General features: G+C 47.0%; 1 protein-coding gene across 2 annotated transcripts in view; it reads right to left on the reverse strand.

Moving 5' to 3' along the window:
• Positions 1-15,005, reverse strand: part of LIFR (LIF receptor subunit alpha) — a 78,546-nt gene that overhangs the window by 47,127 nt on the left and 16,414 nt on the right. For both annotated transcript variants that reach the window (XM_056112036.1, XM_056112037.1), the window contains 3 exons: positions 3,831-3,991; positions 1,876-1,990; positions 911-1,047 (listed from right to left, as the gene is read on the reverse strand). In XM_056112036.1, the coding sequence (XP_055968011.1) occupies positions 911-1,047; positions 1,876-1,990; positions 3,831-3,969 (391 nt within the window). In that variant the 5' untranslated portion in view covers positions 3,970-3,991. The remainder of the gene's footprint in view (positions 1-910; positions 1,048-1,875; positions 1,991-3,830; positions 3,992-15,005) is intronic.

Raw genomic sequence — 15,005 nt, forward strand, 5'->3', positions numbered from 1 at the left:
GCCACAAAGGGAAAATCAAGAGTGCCCAGCAGAATGTAAGAAAGGAATGGGGTCTTCTCTAGGAGGGGAGGGGCAAAGATTATTCCTAGAGTCAGAAGCACCTGAGAAACTCCAAACAGGATGTAGCACTCAACAAGGCAAAGGACAAAGAGAAAAGCAACCTATTGCAGGAAGACTCCTGGATTTTGTGATACTTAGTCTAATGGATTAGAAGAGCAGCTTGCTCTCTGCCAGACCCTGGTTATGCCCAACCCACACTATGATAAAGTGAAGCACGACTCTAACAAATAAAATTTAAAAGATGGGGCCAGAGTGGTAGTATAGCGGGTAGAGTGCTTGCCATGCACACAGCTGACCTGGGTCCACCAGGAGTGATTCCTGAGTGCAAAGGCAGGAGTAACCATTGAGCATCACTGGGTGTGGCCCCCAAACCAAACATAGTAAACAGCAACAAAGAAAGAGAAACCCATAAACGCAAGTCAAAAGAATGGGGAGGAAGGGGTCAAGGGCCTTGGGAACACAGGTGGTAGAGTGGTGATACAGCAATATATCCAAATCAGAGGCAACAACAACGAAAGCAGGAGATCCAAACCACAATAACCAATCTAAAATGTGCGTGTCAAGGAGGCAGGCTGGGGGTGGGGGGAGGCGTTGCATGGGAGGGAACTTGAGGGCACTGTGGAGGGAAGTTGCCATTGGTGATGAAACTGGCAGTGAAGCATAATATACCTAAAACTCCACTATAAATAACTTTGTAAAGAATGATGTTTAAAAAAATAATAAGATGTGACTCAAAAAATGATAAATTTTTAAACTAACAAAAAATAGTAAATTTCTGCCAACTGTAAAGCATCATAATAACATAGGTTTTATTCGCAGTTGCTTAAAAATCATCTTCTCAAATACTTACAAATGTCTTTTTCACTTAGTATGAATTTACTTATAGCATTTCCAAAATCAAATAAAGGTCTGATTGTTATTTCATGATCACCAGGTGACAGAGCTGGGATACTAGCATTTGCTTCCTCAACTTTATAGCAGTGGATCCTGCAATATAACAAATATATTTTAGTTAGCAGTTTAAGTGAATAGTACAACTTTCATTAAAAACACAGTAAGCACAAAATGTATTGGGAAAACTATGCTAAGCCCTTTTGTGCACAAACTCATGATGTTCTACTGAATTATTTTTAATTAAAACATGAGAAGTTTGTGGGTTCATTTACTATGCAGGGGCAGGAAAAAAAGAGCCAGACTGCACTAAAAGTCGAGTGTAAGCATCCATGAGCCCTTCAAGAAACATAGCATCCTGCATGCCTTTTCAGCTCCCACCGCTTCCCTACTGCAGCAGTCCCCCACTGCACAATCCCACCCAAATGCCCACCACTTTTCACCAGACTCTCACTCACCCCTCACTGAGATGGCCTCACCACACTGAAATGCTGTCAAAAATGAAACTGGCCTTTAGCTGAAGCAGGGAGAAACTTGGAGGGGATTGCCAAAAGAGCAGCCCTGGGCAGGTCTGAGTCCATGGCCCATGGTACAGACTCACCCTACACCTTCATTCACTAACCAAAGACCACGGTGGGGGGAAAATGGGCCAGAGTATGGGTTTGTTTCCATCCTGACTGATGCAGGACTAAGAACATTTGGAAACAGGGACCCAAGACATAAGACTTCATGTAAAAAAAGTTACTGAATAAAAATTCTATGTCCCATATCGCTTGGATTGGCCTCCTCCCAACTAGCAAAAGCTAGGTGTTTTTGTTTTTATTTTATTTTTTTCAAAAAAAGAAAATTTATGTTCTGTTTGATCTAATACAGGATCTGGATGTTCAGGTGGTAGCTGTCTGTTGATCACAGTTTTCCGATTACCTGTTATCGATGCATATTTCATAACGGGTACCACGGCCTTCTCTAGAGGGGGCTTTCCAAGAACAGTCCCACACTTGTAAATTTCGAGTCAGACACTTCAAATCACGAGGAGTTCCTGAAGAAGCAGAAACAACACACACACACACACACACACACACACACACACACACACAGCAGGCTTAATAGAACTGCACTGTAAAAGGTCAATGAGCCAAACTGCTTTCGGTCCTAGGTATAAGCCTGTGTGTTTGGGGAGGGCCCATGTTCTTAGCACACAGACGAACCTGCAGTGACTGAAGGAGACTGGCTGTGTATTTCTTTATGTAGCTTTGGTCAAAAAAAAAAAAAAAGCTCAAAAGTTAACTGATGAAACTAAGCACTCACTAGGCTCAGGAGTTATGTGCTGGACAGAAAGTCTAGTTTGAAAAGAGGGAGTGGCTCAATTTAATGATGGCCTCATGAGCAAGCCTGGTATTCTAAATTCCAACCGTCCCATTCTCTGTCTCTTTCTTTCTCTCTCTCTGTCTCTCTCTCTCCTTTCTGTCCCTCCTCTCCCTCCCTCTCCCTCCCTGATTCTCTCTCTTCCTCTCCCTCCCCACCTCTCTCCTTTCTCTCTTACCCCACCCCATTTTTCTCTTCCCCCCGCCCAGTCCCCCACTCCCTCACTCTAACAAATAACATGTGTCACTGAAGTACTCCTGCACCCCCAAACTCAACACTCCTAGCCAATGCCAGTTCCCTGCTTGCTACCTGGCTGCCCCCTACAGCTCTGACCCATTTTTAGGTGTCTTATGAAGCACATTACACACTCGAAGAAATGAATACTGTGTGGGCCTGAACACCCAAGTAACAATTTACTTAAAAGATCACATTCCTGGCAATTCTTGTTTACACATATGAACTTTAATTACATCACGGCCCCTGTACTATACATTTCTTTAAAGTATAGTTCCAAAAGAAAAATGGAAAGGAAGAGAGTACAGGGTGGGGAACAGGAAAAAAGAAGAAAGGGAGAGGACAGAGAAAAAGTGCAATGTGAAAACGATATCCCAGCTCACACTTCCCTTCATGAACACCTATGACAGTTTACATGTAGTAACATGACACAGACTATAACAGTAAATTTATGTAAGATGGAAAACAGGAACCTTTGAAGTATCCACTTTAGAGGTCATCAGGAATGGTAATGAGGTTACCAATCAATGGTAGTCTTGGGGAAATAGAAGAGCTAATTTTGAAAATAACATAAAACTAAACTCGGGGTAAAAAGGATAGTAATGTTCTTATACAAACAAGAGAGGCAGCACCTTCTCATTAATTCACGATATTTTAGTAAGATAAAAACAAGGTATGTAGATTTCATTTATAGAGGTATATAATATACAATATAAAAGAGGTACATAGATTTCATTTATAGGACACAAAAAAAGGCAAAATCGGAAAGATGGAATAAGAAGAATGTGGGCTGGAGGAGAGGGTGGGGGCAACTGACTATGGAGGAACTTGTACTTGATTATACTGGTGGCTCCATCACTGTCTGCATCTGTCAAAACACATAACTTTATCCTAAAAGGGCGACTTTTATTAAATGTAATATGTCTTGTATGTCTTAATGGAGATAAGATATTTAGGGCTTTCAGAATCTTTTTGTAACCGAAATCTGGCCTGGAGATACAGTATAGTGGATAGGGTGCTTGCCTTGCTCGCAACCAACCCCATACAGTCCCCTGAGCTCTGCCAGGAATGCTCCTTGAACAGAGAGCCAGGAGAAAGTCATAAGCACAGCTGGGTGAGCCCCCTCCCCAGCAAAACAAAAATACACGAAAACATGTTAACAGAAAATGCATTCTAACCACCCCAAACCTGAAGAGTTCCAGACAACACAAGACTCTAAAGATATGCGATCAGAATGACTGAAGCAGTCACAGTGTAATCAGTTCTGAGGATGCACTTACCCCGCCTCTGGCTGTTTACTTGATTCATCAAATAGAGAAGAACAAACGTGGCTAAGAGCCAGCGGAAATCAGAAGCCATCCTTATTCTCTTGATATCCACCATCCGGAGTGATCGCCTCAAACACAAGGAGATGTACATAGTCACTGCAGTGGAGTCAGTCCTGTATGGGGAAGAGAATTTCAAATGGTGAGCCCACTGCTCCCGAAGCGTGTCTTGTACCGTGCACATCCAGAAAACAGACACCGGTGCATGGAGAGTGGACACGCGCTTCCCACAGGGACAACACCTGATGCACTGTCTAGGAGAACACAACTTTCAGAAACAGCAGGTATAGGAGAGATCGGTTCAAAAGATCCGATTTTCTGGGACCTGAGAGAAAGTACAGTGGGAGGGGTGTTTGCCTTGCACGTGGTCAAGGTTTGAGCTCTGGCACCCCATATGCTGCTCCCGAGGGCAGCACCCACGGTGACCTCTGGGTGCAGAGCCAGGGGTAAGGCCTGGGCACCACTGGGTGTGGCTCAGAAGCAAATGGCTTGATTTTCACAGTCAGGCATCAAGCTCAAGACGATCGCTGACAACATGTGTTCACTCCACTCCGGAAGAGCAGTACAAGAAGCTTCAGTCTGACAAGCTTAAGTGATGCATAAAGTGCATCATTCTTTTTTTTTTCTTTTTTAAGTTTCTATCCAGTAGCTTGTCCAATTACTCATTTAGGAGAATAATGTAAAAGTTACATTTCCACTGTAATATAGTTTCCTTTCATATCAATTTAAGTATTTTTTTAATTTCTAAATTTTTGTTTTTTACTTTTTGGGTCATACCCAGTGGTGCACAGCGGTTACTCCTGTTCTGCGCTCAGGAATTACTCCTGGCTGTGTTTGGGGGACCATATGAGATGCTGGGAGTTGAACCCGGGTTGGCCGCATGCAAGGCAAAAACCCTACCTGCTGTATTATCACTCCAGCCCCAATTTAAATATTTTTTGAAGAGAAAAACAACACAGGGTAAAAAAACAGCAGGGGAGATTTGAAGATTAGACAGAAATATGATGACGTCACACTGAGGTCTCCAGTTGCAGAGATGCTCTAACAGCTGTCCAGGAGAGGGAGGCGTCTCAGAGGAGAGAGCTCAGCGGGGCTGCTGTGGTGTCCAGCATGGCAGGCACTGACATGAGCAGGCACCAGAGGGCACTGGTGCCAGGGGCTTGTAGGGCCTCTCCCTGGCACTGGGGAACACCCTGGAAACTGACAAAGCCCCTGCCCACAAGGAGCATACCCTCATTCAGAGATGCGACATGGGCAAGAAGCCTAAGATCCCACGGGCATAAGTCACCTTGTGGGCAGAACTGAATGCTTCATGATACTGACTCCGCAGGTGGCCTGACGCACTGGCAAAGAAAACAAAACCAGAAATACACAATTGGGACTGCAGCCAACCAAAAAGTTTCTGCACTTCAAAAGAAACCAGGGCTAAAATTAAAATAGACGTCGCACTGAATAGGAGAAAATACCCACACCCCATACGTCTGACAAGAGTCTGATATCCAAGATATAAAAAGCACACACAACTCAACTACTGTAAACAAAACCCGGCAAAATATGGGGATAAGCACTGAACAGACAATTTCTCATAGGGATGGCCAGAGAATCAAGGTTTATGAGGTTATGAGAATAAAGGTTTACCTTCCTCTATTACGAGGGAAATGCAAATCAAAACCATATGAGACACCAGTGAGAATGGTCTATGTCAAAAATAAGCCTGAAGTGACCACTGTGTGTTGGTGGGGCTGCAGGGAAAAGGGGACCCTCATTTACTGTTGGGAGGTTATTATCTGATTCAATCTCTAGGAATAACAGCCAAAGAGGCTCAAGAAATTAAAAGTGGCAAAAATATAACACAGTGATTCTACTCCCCAACATTTGTCTTTAAGAATACAAAAAAGAAGTTACTTAAAAAAGATATAAATAGGGGCTGGAGCAATAGCACAGCGGGTAGGGCAACTGCCTTGCACGTGGCCAACCCGGGTTCAATTCCCAGCATTCTATATGATCCCCTGAGCACCGCCAGGAGTGATTCCTGAGTGTAGAGCCAGGAGGAACCCCTGTGCATCACCGGGTGTGACCCAAAAAAGCCAAAAAAAAGATATAAATAAATAGATCTATGTTAGTTGCAGTGCTAATTACAATAATCAAAGTCTGGAAACAACCATGCCCAGCAACAGATGAGTGCAGAAAGAAATTGCTGTATATATACAAGACTCAGCAACATGAAAAGAAGAAAACCCTATCTTCACTGCAAGGAGGGAGGCTGATGTGCTAAATGCAATCAGAGGGACAGCTCTCATCCAAACGTGGTTGAGAGAGAGAGGGGAGGGGGGAGGAGGGAGAGGGGGAAGGAAGGAAGAAGAATGAAGGGAGGGAGGGCGGGAAGGAAGGAGGGAGGGAGGGAGGGAAATGGCAAAAAAAAAATCTAAAGCCTTGCACTCTGACAACAGAATTGGGGTGACAACAGAATTGGGGTAACAGTGGAAGCCTGGGGGACAGGGAGAGGTGTGGGAGAGGTTGGAAGGATAAGGCGGGACCTAAGGACAGCCGTGGACTCTTGGGGGCATGCAGGCGGTAGGTCACAAACATCAGTACTACTGCACAAAAGCAAATATCAAAAACTACAACATACATGTGAAAAATGAAAATGAAACATGAGAACAAGAAAAGTCAACGTTTCTGAGTGAGATCTGACTGATGAAACCCCAGGATCAGGTCAGGGCAATGAATAGCAAAAGACAAGTGCAAAGGCTGGCCTGGGTTTTCGCAGAAGGAACCAGAAAGGAGGGGATCTGGTGAGGCCAGAGGGGCTCGTGTCCACCGAAAGGATTTCAAGTTGACCGGGGCTGAGATGGGAAGGCGACTGTGTTTTTAGCAAGGGAGAGCCATACTGCAGCGTGCACCTGGGGAAGCTTTTCCTGCCTGTCAAGTGGAAGGTTGAGACGGGAAAGTCACAGCAGGGAACATTGGCGAGAGGTGGTCAGATTCAGAAGCTGTTCACAGAGTGGGCCTCAATCCCCTTCTTATGTCACCTGAACCTCTGTGTCTCGGTTTCCTCACTGGAATAATAGCAATAACTATTATTCCAGATCTGGAGTGGAGAGATAGCACAGCGGTAGGGCATTTGCCTTGCACGCAGCCAGCCCGGCCGAGCCGAATTCAATTCCTCTGCCCCTATCAGAAAGCTCGGCAAACTACCGAGAGTATCTCACCCATGCGGCAAAGCCTGGCAAGCTACCCGTGACGTATTTGATATGCCAAACACAGTAACAACAAGTCTCAAAATGGAGACATTACTGGACCTGCTCGAGCAAATCAATGAATAACGGGAGGACAGTGACAATGACAGTCATTATTCCACATCTAATACTATCATCCAAATCAAATGCACGGACATGCATCCAGCACGTAGAGCCAAGCACACACAGTTACATTCCGTCCTGTATTTTGAGGAGCAATCTGAGGTATGGGCAGAAGAGAAGAAGCAAGAACAGTCACTAGATTTGGTGGGAGGGGGGAAAAAAAACCCAGAACAGATAATGAGGCCATGTAACTCCTTGCTAAGTGCACAAAGGAGAAGCAGAGATTTATGGGGCTAAAATAAGAAAATTTAAACATCTGTTTATAGAAGACAACCTCTGCATGCTTCCACTCCCCAGCCCAGTCAGAGGCAGTCTCCCCACAGAACTACAAGCTGTCAAGGCGCCCAGAGCAGTTAACACAGACGGGGGTGCCAGACGGCAGAACCTTCCACATCTGTCACACAGCGATTCCTCGAAGTAATGATGCTCCCGTCCACTTTCTTTCCCCTGAATTTTGGGGCCACACCCAGGGGTGCTCAGGGACTCTTCTGGCTGAGTCCTGGGCGGGAGACTGCCCCTTGGCAGGGCTCTGGAGGTCGCTCCTGGTAGTGCTCAGGGAAGCATTCCGTGCCAGGGACAGAACATGGATCTCCTGCCTGCATTTGTTCTAGGCACTGAGCTCTCTCTCTGGGCCTCACACCCACTTTGGCTGAAGCCAGTCCAGGGTCCAGGCATCCCTCCTTCCACTGGCCTGCATTCCTTGCACTCTGCAGACTTTGCCAGCAGCTTGCGCTCACTCTAGGTCTGTGTCACATCAGATGAAGGCACGTAGGCTTTTTTCCCCCAGGTCTAAGGTTATTCTATAGTTAATGTCCTAGAGTATAATGTAAGCATTATCATATATATGCACTGGTAGATTAAAAAAATATGTGTGCCTGGCTTTACTGTGATGTTATCTTTAGGGTTGTGATCTGGAAACGACCCACAGTGTCTCTTGGGATGTGCCTGTACTGAGAACTCTTGGTCAAACCTCACATTGCCTCATCATTGTTATCCTGAAACAGACAACTGAGGATGACAAAATATATAAGCAAAGTCCATGAGATAACAAGGACAACCAAAAAGAAGATAAAACTTACTTCCAGTGCAGAGGGATCATGTGTCAAGAGAGGAAAAGTGAACTAAAAAAAAAAAATAAACAGGTTTTGGAGATAACTCAGATGGTAGAATTCACCCCGCAGCATGGCCCCATATGCTGAGTGCAATCCCAGAGGCTCTGACATCTGGGGACTCCAGCTCCACCACCCCCGAAGTGCGTGGTCTCTGGTGAACCTCAGCCGTGTTCAAGCACCACCAACACAGGGCAAGCCCTGGGCAGAACCACAGTTAAGTGTGCAAGCCCTTGTTATCACAGCAACAGAAACAATGAGAAGAGAAGTCAAGAGGAAAAACATGAACTATCTTCAAAGCATCCCCAACCAACGTGGCACAACCGTAAGAAACAGGAGATGCAACGCACAGGGGATCATCAGAAAGGAAAATACACCATGGGCTGATGTTTAATTCTTAAAAGGCAGATAAAACACTGAGCAACCTTGCAGAAGAAGGTGGAAGGAGAGGGCTGAGAAACAAAGACATCCTGAAAGGAGATCCACATCTGCGCAGAGCCGGAGCTTGACATGAGAATTCTTCTGCAGGAAAGCAAAGGCCTGGACCTCCTCTTGGTTAGTGTGGAGGGCATGGGGGTGGGAGTGCAAAACCCAGCGAGTCCCTAAAGAGCTTAAATAAGTGTCACCAAGACATACAGGTAGTTTGAAGGAATTCTATCTTCCTCTGAATAAGTGACTTTTTTCAGTTCCAATGTCACTATGTTTACTGATTAGAATGAATATGATCACAGGATGCCCAAAGGGCCCTTTTCTAAAGTCATAAAATAGTGCATGCAGGGAACACCGAATAGAGGATATGGACAAAGGGGGGCTGGAGTGATAGGACAGCAGGTGGGGCACTGGCCTTGCATGTGGCTGACTAGGATTCGATCCCCGGCACCAAAGATGGACCTGGAGCCCCACTAGGAGTGATCCCTGAGCACAGCGCCAGGAGTAAGCTCAGATGTCGCTCCAAAACAAACACTAAAAGAGATGAAGTGACCAGGACTAGTACAAACCATGTTAACTTGTGGATCACACCATTCCTTGACCTGCAACAGTCCCTTTGTACAAGCTGACAGCTATTCTAGAAAAGACACATGATCCTCACAAAACAGTCAGATGAACAGTGAGGGAGCTGAGGACAAGCTCTAGACCAGGGGCCATAGACTCCAATCTTTTCTTGGCTCCATGACCAGAGGGACCTGGGGGAACCACATAACCCCAGCCTCCCCGTCACACAGTGCAGCATGTGGCCAGCACCAAGGCGGGTGCACACGGGACACTTCCTTGAGGTAGCTTATAATAGTCCATTCCTGTGGGCAGCAACAAGAGAGTCAGGGAGGACTTGGGAACACAGGGCCGTGCCAGCTTAGCCTCCCATTGAAGGCCCCCAGAGCGGGGATGCTGGGAAACAGACACCTCGGCGAGGGGCACGTGTTGTCACTGCTTACCTGAGAATCAGCAGGATGAAAAAAAACGCCACGTGCAACGCAAGTGAGAAGTGGGGGGCAGTCATTCGGGCCGTGTCATAAATAGATCAGGCACACTTCCCCCGTGGTCCTGTCTGAGGCTAGACAGTCTGAAAACACAGCCCACCAACGCAGACTCTCAGGCAAGTTCCTTAAGTTTGGTCCCGCTTGCTCGCTTCTGACAAGAACAGCATCAGACTCTTCCCTCCCCTCTGCCCACCAAACGCACTCCTTAGCCCAGAGGAGGCTGGCCCATCCGAGGGGGTCCTGCTCCCCGTCCAGACAGCTGCCTACCCCACTGCCGCAGGCAATCAACGCAGAGGCCAAGACTGGTCACGAGGAAATGTCTGCTCCTTGGGCACGTGAGCTCACCTGCTGGAACCCAGGTTCACATTTCTTTTTCTTCCTTTTTCCAAAATTGTATTTTACTATAGCACAGTGAACTACAAAGCCGTAGTTGCATTGTTTTGGGGTTTTTTGTTTACTTGTTTTTGGGTCACACCTGGAGATGCTCAGGAGTTACTTCTGACTCTGCACTCAGGAATTACTCCTGGCGGCGCTTGGGGGACCATATGGGATGCTGGGGATTGAGTTTAGGTCAGCCGCATGCAAGGCAGAAGACCCACCTGCTGTGCTACCACTCCGATTGTTGGATTTCTGACATACAAAGCTCCATCACCGATGCCACCACCACCCATATCTGCTTCCCTCCACCAGTGTTCCCAAGTTCCCTGTCCTACCCAACAACAGCCCCAGCCTGCCATATGAACAAGCATCTTTTCAATCTGGCTACACATTTACTGACTTTTCCAAGGAAGAAATCCAGGGTTTTGTAGGAAAACCTGATTTTCAAAGTTTTTTTTTTTAAGGCCCATGGGATAAACAAAATATACATTCAGACAATGGGTATCCACTGGTATCCTCTGCAGAATCACTGCATACAGAATTTGAAAATAACAAGAGCCTTATTGTTTATCAGGATCCATTGATAAAACTGCTGAGTAGGGAAAAACTATATTTTCCATGTCTTATGTATTTGTCACTTTTCATATGTGTCCTGGGCCTAGGGCAGGCATGCAGCAATCTGGCCGTGGCTGCAAGCACCTCTCCTTCATGGGGAGAGGAGTAAACAGCCTCTGGCATTCAAGCCTGGGTATCTTCCAGATGAGGGTGACTACACAAGAGATGGGCTACAGAGAGGCAGGCAAGAGAAAGACTGAGGAGACCACAGTCCTGGCAGATTCTGTTTCATCCACTTCTAGTACTTTCGGGGGCATGTGAGAGGGTTAAGGGGGGGGGGGGCTTCTGCTAGTCAATGCCATGCTAAGTGGCAGCGAGGGCAAACCAGTCCATGGAAGAGACTTGGGAAAACCCTTCTTGGTCAGAGAGAGGTAAGTAAAAATGACCCCAAGCACCTCTGATCTCTGGAACACGACATTTTGTCACCCTGACGACTCCCTTGTCTGTGGTTCACTGGAGGGAGGAAAGTCTTGGCCTCCAAAGAGCGCCCAAAAAATACACACGTGGGTCACTGACATGGACAGGTGAGGAGATGCAAGGTGGGGAAGAAGGTGACGAAGTGGGCAGTGTCCTCGCTGAGGGCTTACGGTCTTCAGAGTCTCTCTGTTTTCCATTTGCAAAGATAAAAAATATTGAAAAACGTTTCCTAATCCCACCACTCCCCATCCCCATAGAAAGAGCTTAAATTTCCCACGCTTAATCCTTGCAAGAAGCCCTTTCAGGAGCACACACTGCGAGGTGAGGTGGATCCCACTGGATTCCTGAAGTGGAAACAAGGGACGGGTCAAAGCAGACCAAGCCTTAGGGAAAACACCAACAAACCTGGCTGAGGTGAGAAGCCCAATCACGGAAGGCGGGCGGGGACCAGGCTGAGTGGGCTGGTAGCTTCTGAAGGTTGCAAGGCTGAGGGAAGGAGCAAGGAAGTAAAGTCTGACAGAGTTAATGAAGAGAGAAAACTGCAACTAACCAAGACCTGGACGAAATGATGGCACGTTCATGCTTTCAACTGCACAAACCAACTCCTCCAAGTTTGAAGTCCTCTGTTGCAATGTGAAAAGACAGCGCCAGGGGCCACTGCTGAGAAGATTGCCTTTGAAGTAGCCCAGAAGAGCGCTGAGGAGAGCGTGGCCGCACACCTGCCTCAGGCATGGTTCACTGGGCCGGGACTCGGGACCCTGCCACCACAGGCCCTCTGCTGTCAAACAGTAACAGAGACAGCGCTATCTCCAGAAGAGACTCTAGGTGAAGAGCAGGGTGCCAATGAGCACGGAAGGTGGGAGGGGAGAGGTAAGTAAGGACAGCAGGAAAGAAAGCTGAGGGAAGTTTTGTCATACCTGGATCCCATTCACCAAGAGACTATCCAAGAGAGGCCAAGATGTATTTTATAAAGATACAAGCTTTACGCCTTTATCAAAATGTATTTATGCTCCATCTCAAGATAGATGCCTTCCATGCACCCACTATACAGAGGCTACTGGAAGAATATGAATTACCACCCCAAAAATGAGGTAGAAAATGAAATAATGGGGAAAACGACTCAAGAAACGAGAGTGGGGGCTGGGGCAATAGGACAGCGGGTAGGGTGTTTGCCTTGCACACCCAGGTTCAATTCCCAGCATCCCATATGGTCCCCTGAGCACCGCCAGGGGTAATTCCTGAGTGCAGAGCCAAGAGTAAGTCCTGTGCATCACCAGGTGTGACCCAAAAAAGCAAAAGGAAAAAAAGAAAAGAGTGTGAAAAAAGAATCTCTCAGTAGACCAGTTCGAGCTGACTCTGGGGACTTCTTGGAATGAGGATGGGTAGAGTGCCCCTACCTCCACCACCAAAGGCCCAGACACCCCGACGCACACCTGACATTTTCCAGCAGAGAAACGACCCAGTTCCAAAACTAATCTTGAAACAGCAAGCTGCTGAATCTCCTAGGTAGACTAGTCTGGGCTGAGGGCTCTGGGGCCTTCTCCGAGTGGGAACAGGCAGAGTCCACCCCCAAGCCCCCTGCCAGAAGGTCCAGCAGCCCCTGCCCATTCTGACATTTTCCAGCACAGAAACAGCGCAGCTCCACAAATGAACCTCACATAGCCACCAAGATTATTCCAGCTCCTGGAGGGTGTGGCCGCAGAGGCAAATTTCTAGTACTCATCATAGCCCAGTAGAAGCACAGCAAATTTCACGGGAAAGTTGCACAGAAAATCATCAAGATCAATGAGCAAAGCAATAACTCAGAAGACTCAACTAGCACCAACCAGCACGACAGATCCTCAGACAATGAGTAGTCATAGGAAGATATATCAATTAGCACAAGTTGACAGTTACTGATCTATTTTCTGATAATTTCTTACAGTAACTAGCAATATGAGGTTAATTATTTTATGCCTGCTAAGGGAGCAGCCTTGGGAGGTGGGGGGAGGAATGCCAGTGTATGCAACTAAATAATGAGCAATGCAGTCAAGCATGCACAGCTAACATGTGCAACCTCAGAGAGCAAAATATGTGTGTGACCTCAAAAAGCGAGCACTCTTGTGCAACCTCAGAGAACAAATACGTGCATGTGAGAGCCAGCACACATGTGTAACCTCAGACAGCAATATATGTGTGCAACCGCAGAGAGCTAGCACACGTGTGAAGTATCAGAGAGCAAAAACGCATGTGGGACCTCAGAGAGCAAACACGTGTGTGTGACCTGAGAGTGAGCAGTGTGTGCGACCTCAGGGAGCAAATAAGCATGTGCAACCTCAGAGAGAAAGCACACATGTGTAACCTCAGAGAGCGTACGTACACGCAGAAAATGTCAGGGAGCAAACACGGGGGGTGAGCTCAGAGAGCAAGTGCGCACGTGCTGCCCTGTCCACCTCAGCAGCAACCCTACTACAAACATTACAAAAGGAATTGTTATGTAAGAGTAATTTCACGTTTTACGCTTGTAAGGGAAACTATTTGGGGCCTACAAAGAGGGTAGGCTTGGGGAGAGGATGGGAAACGGGGGACACTGGTGGGGGGAAGGTCACATTGGTGGTGGCACCGGTGCTGGAATGCTGAATGCCTGACACAACTGGATTGTGAAGAATGCTGTAAATCTCCTTCGTTAAGGAAAGTAAAAGAGAAAGAAAAAAGAAACTGGGGTGTGAGCCCAGGAGACAGGCCTACGCTCTTCCGCCCCTCTCCCCGCCATCCCTCTTCCAGGTCACACAGTCACACATTTCCCCAGTTCCCTTCCTGACAGCTTGTATTTGTTCGTAGCTTTCCCGAGGCCTGGAATTCCCCTGTAGTCCTTCTGCTCCTCTCCTGGAGTCACCTGGGAGGAGGTAAGAAGAGCTTGTCCTCACCTCTCAGTATCCTTCTGGGATTCCCCAAGCAGTTCTTCCTTCTGTTTCCACAACACTTTAATTAATCCCCATCATAGGGGCTGCACAAACCATGGCCCTTGGGCCATCGCCCATCCATCAGCTTTGTGCAATAAGGTTTTACTAAAACTGAGCCATGCCCACTCAAGTAGGCACTGGCCCACGGCTGCTTGCACTTTATGGTGTGAGATGCCAGGCCTGGATGAGATTTACTAGCTGCACCTTACAGAAATGTCACTCACTACTCCACTGCTAGCAAATTTCGTTGTTCCTCTAAGCAAAAATGTAAGCAGGCTTCTTGAGAGGGTATGTTTTCTCTCAGGTCACTGTCAGCGCCCAGAGTTCATGCCCAGAGCCTGGCACTGAGCAGGCCACACTCGGAACTCTAAGCTGGCTGGTGGGCAAATGAACAACAAGCACATAAATGTACAGAGGTCTGTCATGCTTCACTGCCAGGCTTCCTGCTAACCCGAATACTGCCAACACTGGAAATAAACTCGGCTCTGTGGCTCCCAGACTATTCGAGGAGGTGCCCCAAGGTACAAAAAAAAAAAAAAACAAGTGAACTGAGGTCTCACAGAATATTTGAAATTTTCCAAGAAACGCAGCGATTATCTGTCCAGCAATGTCCAGCCTTAGCTCTAGATGGTGCAGTTGCAACACTGAGTGCCACATGTTGGTGGCATATGACATTCCTTAAATGATATCACAAGGGTGTGAAGTAGGGAAAAGCCCCTAGCTGCTGAGATTAAACAGCAGCACCATCCAGAAACCAACGACGGAGAAAAGGAAGCGAGGAGGGCAGGATCCACTTTCTGTGTAAGGCTTTAGAGGTTATGCAATTTAC

The sequence above is a fragment of the Sorex fumeus genome, unplaced genomic scaffold, assembly GCF_029834395.1.
Source record: "Sorex fumeus unplaced genomic scaffold, SorFum_2.1 ptg000015l, whole genome shotgun sequence".
Taxonomy (NCBI): Eukaryota; Metazoa; Chordata; class Mammalia; order Eulipotyphla; family Soricidae; genus Sorex; species Sorex fumeus.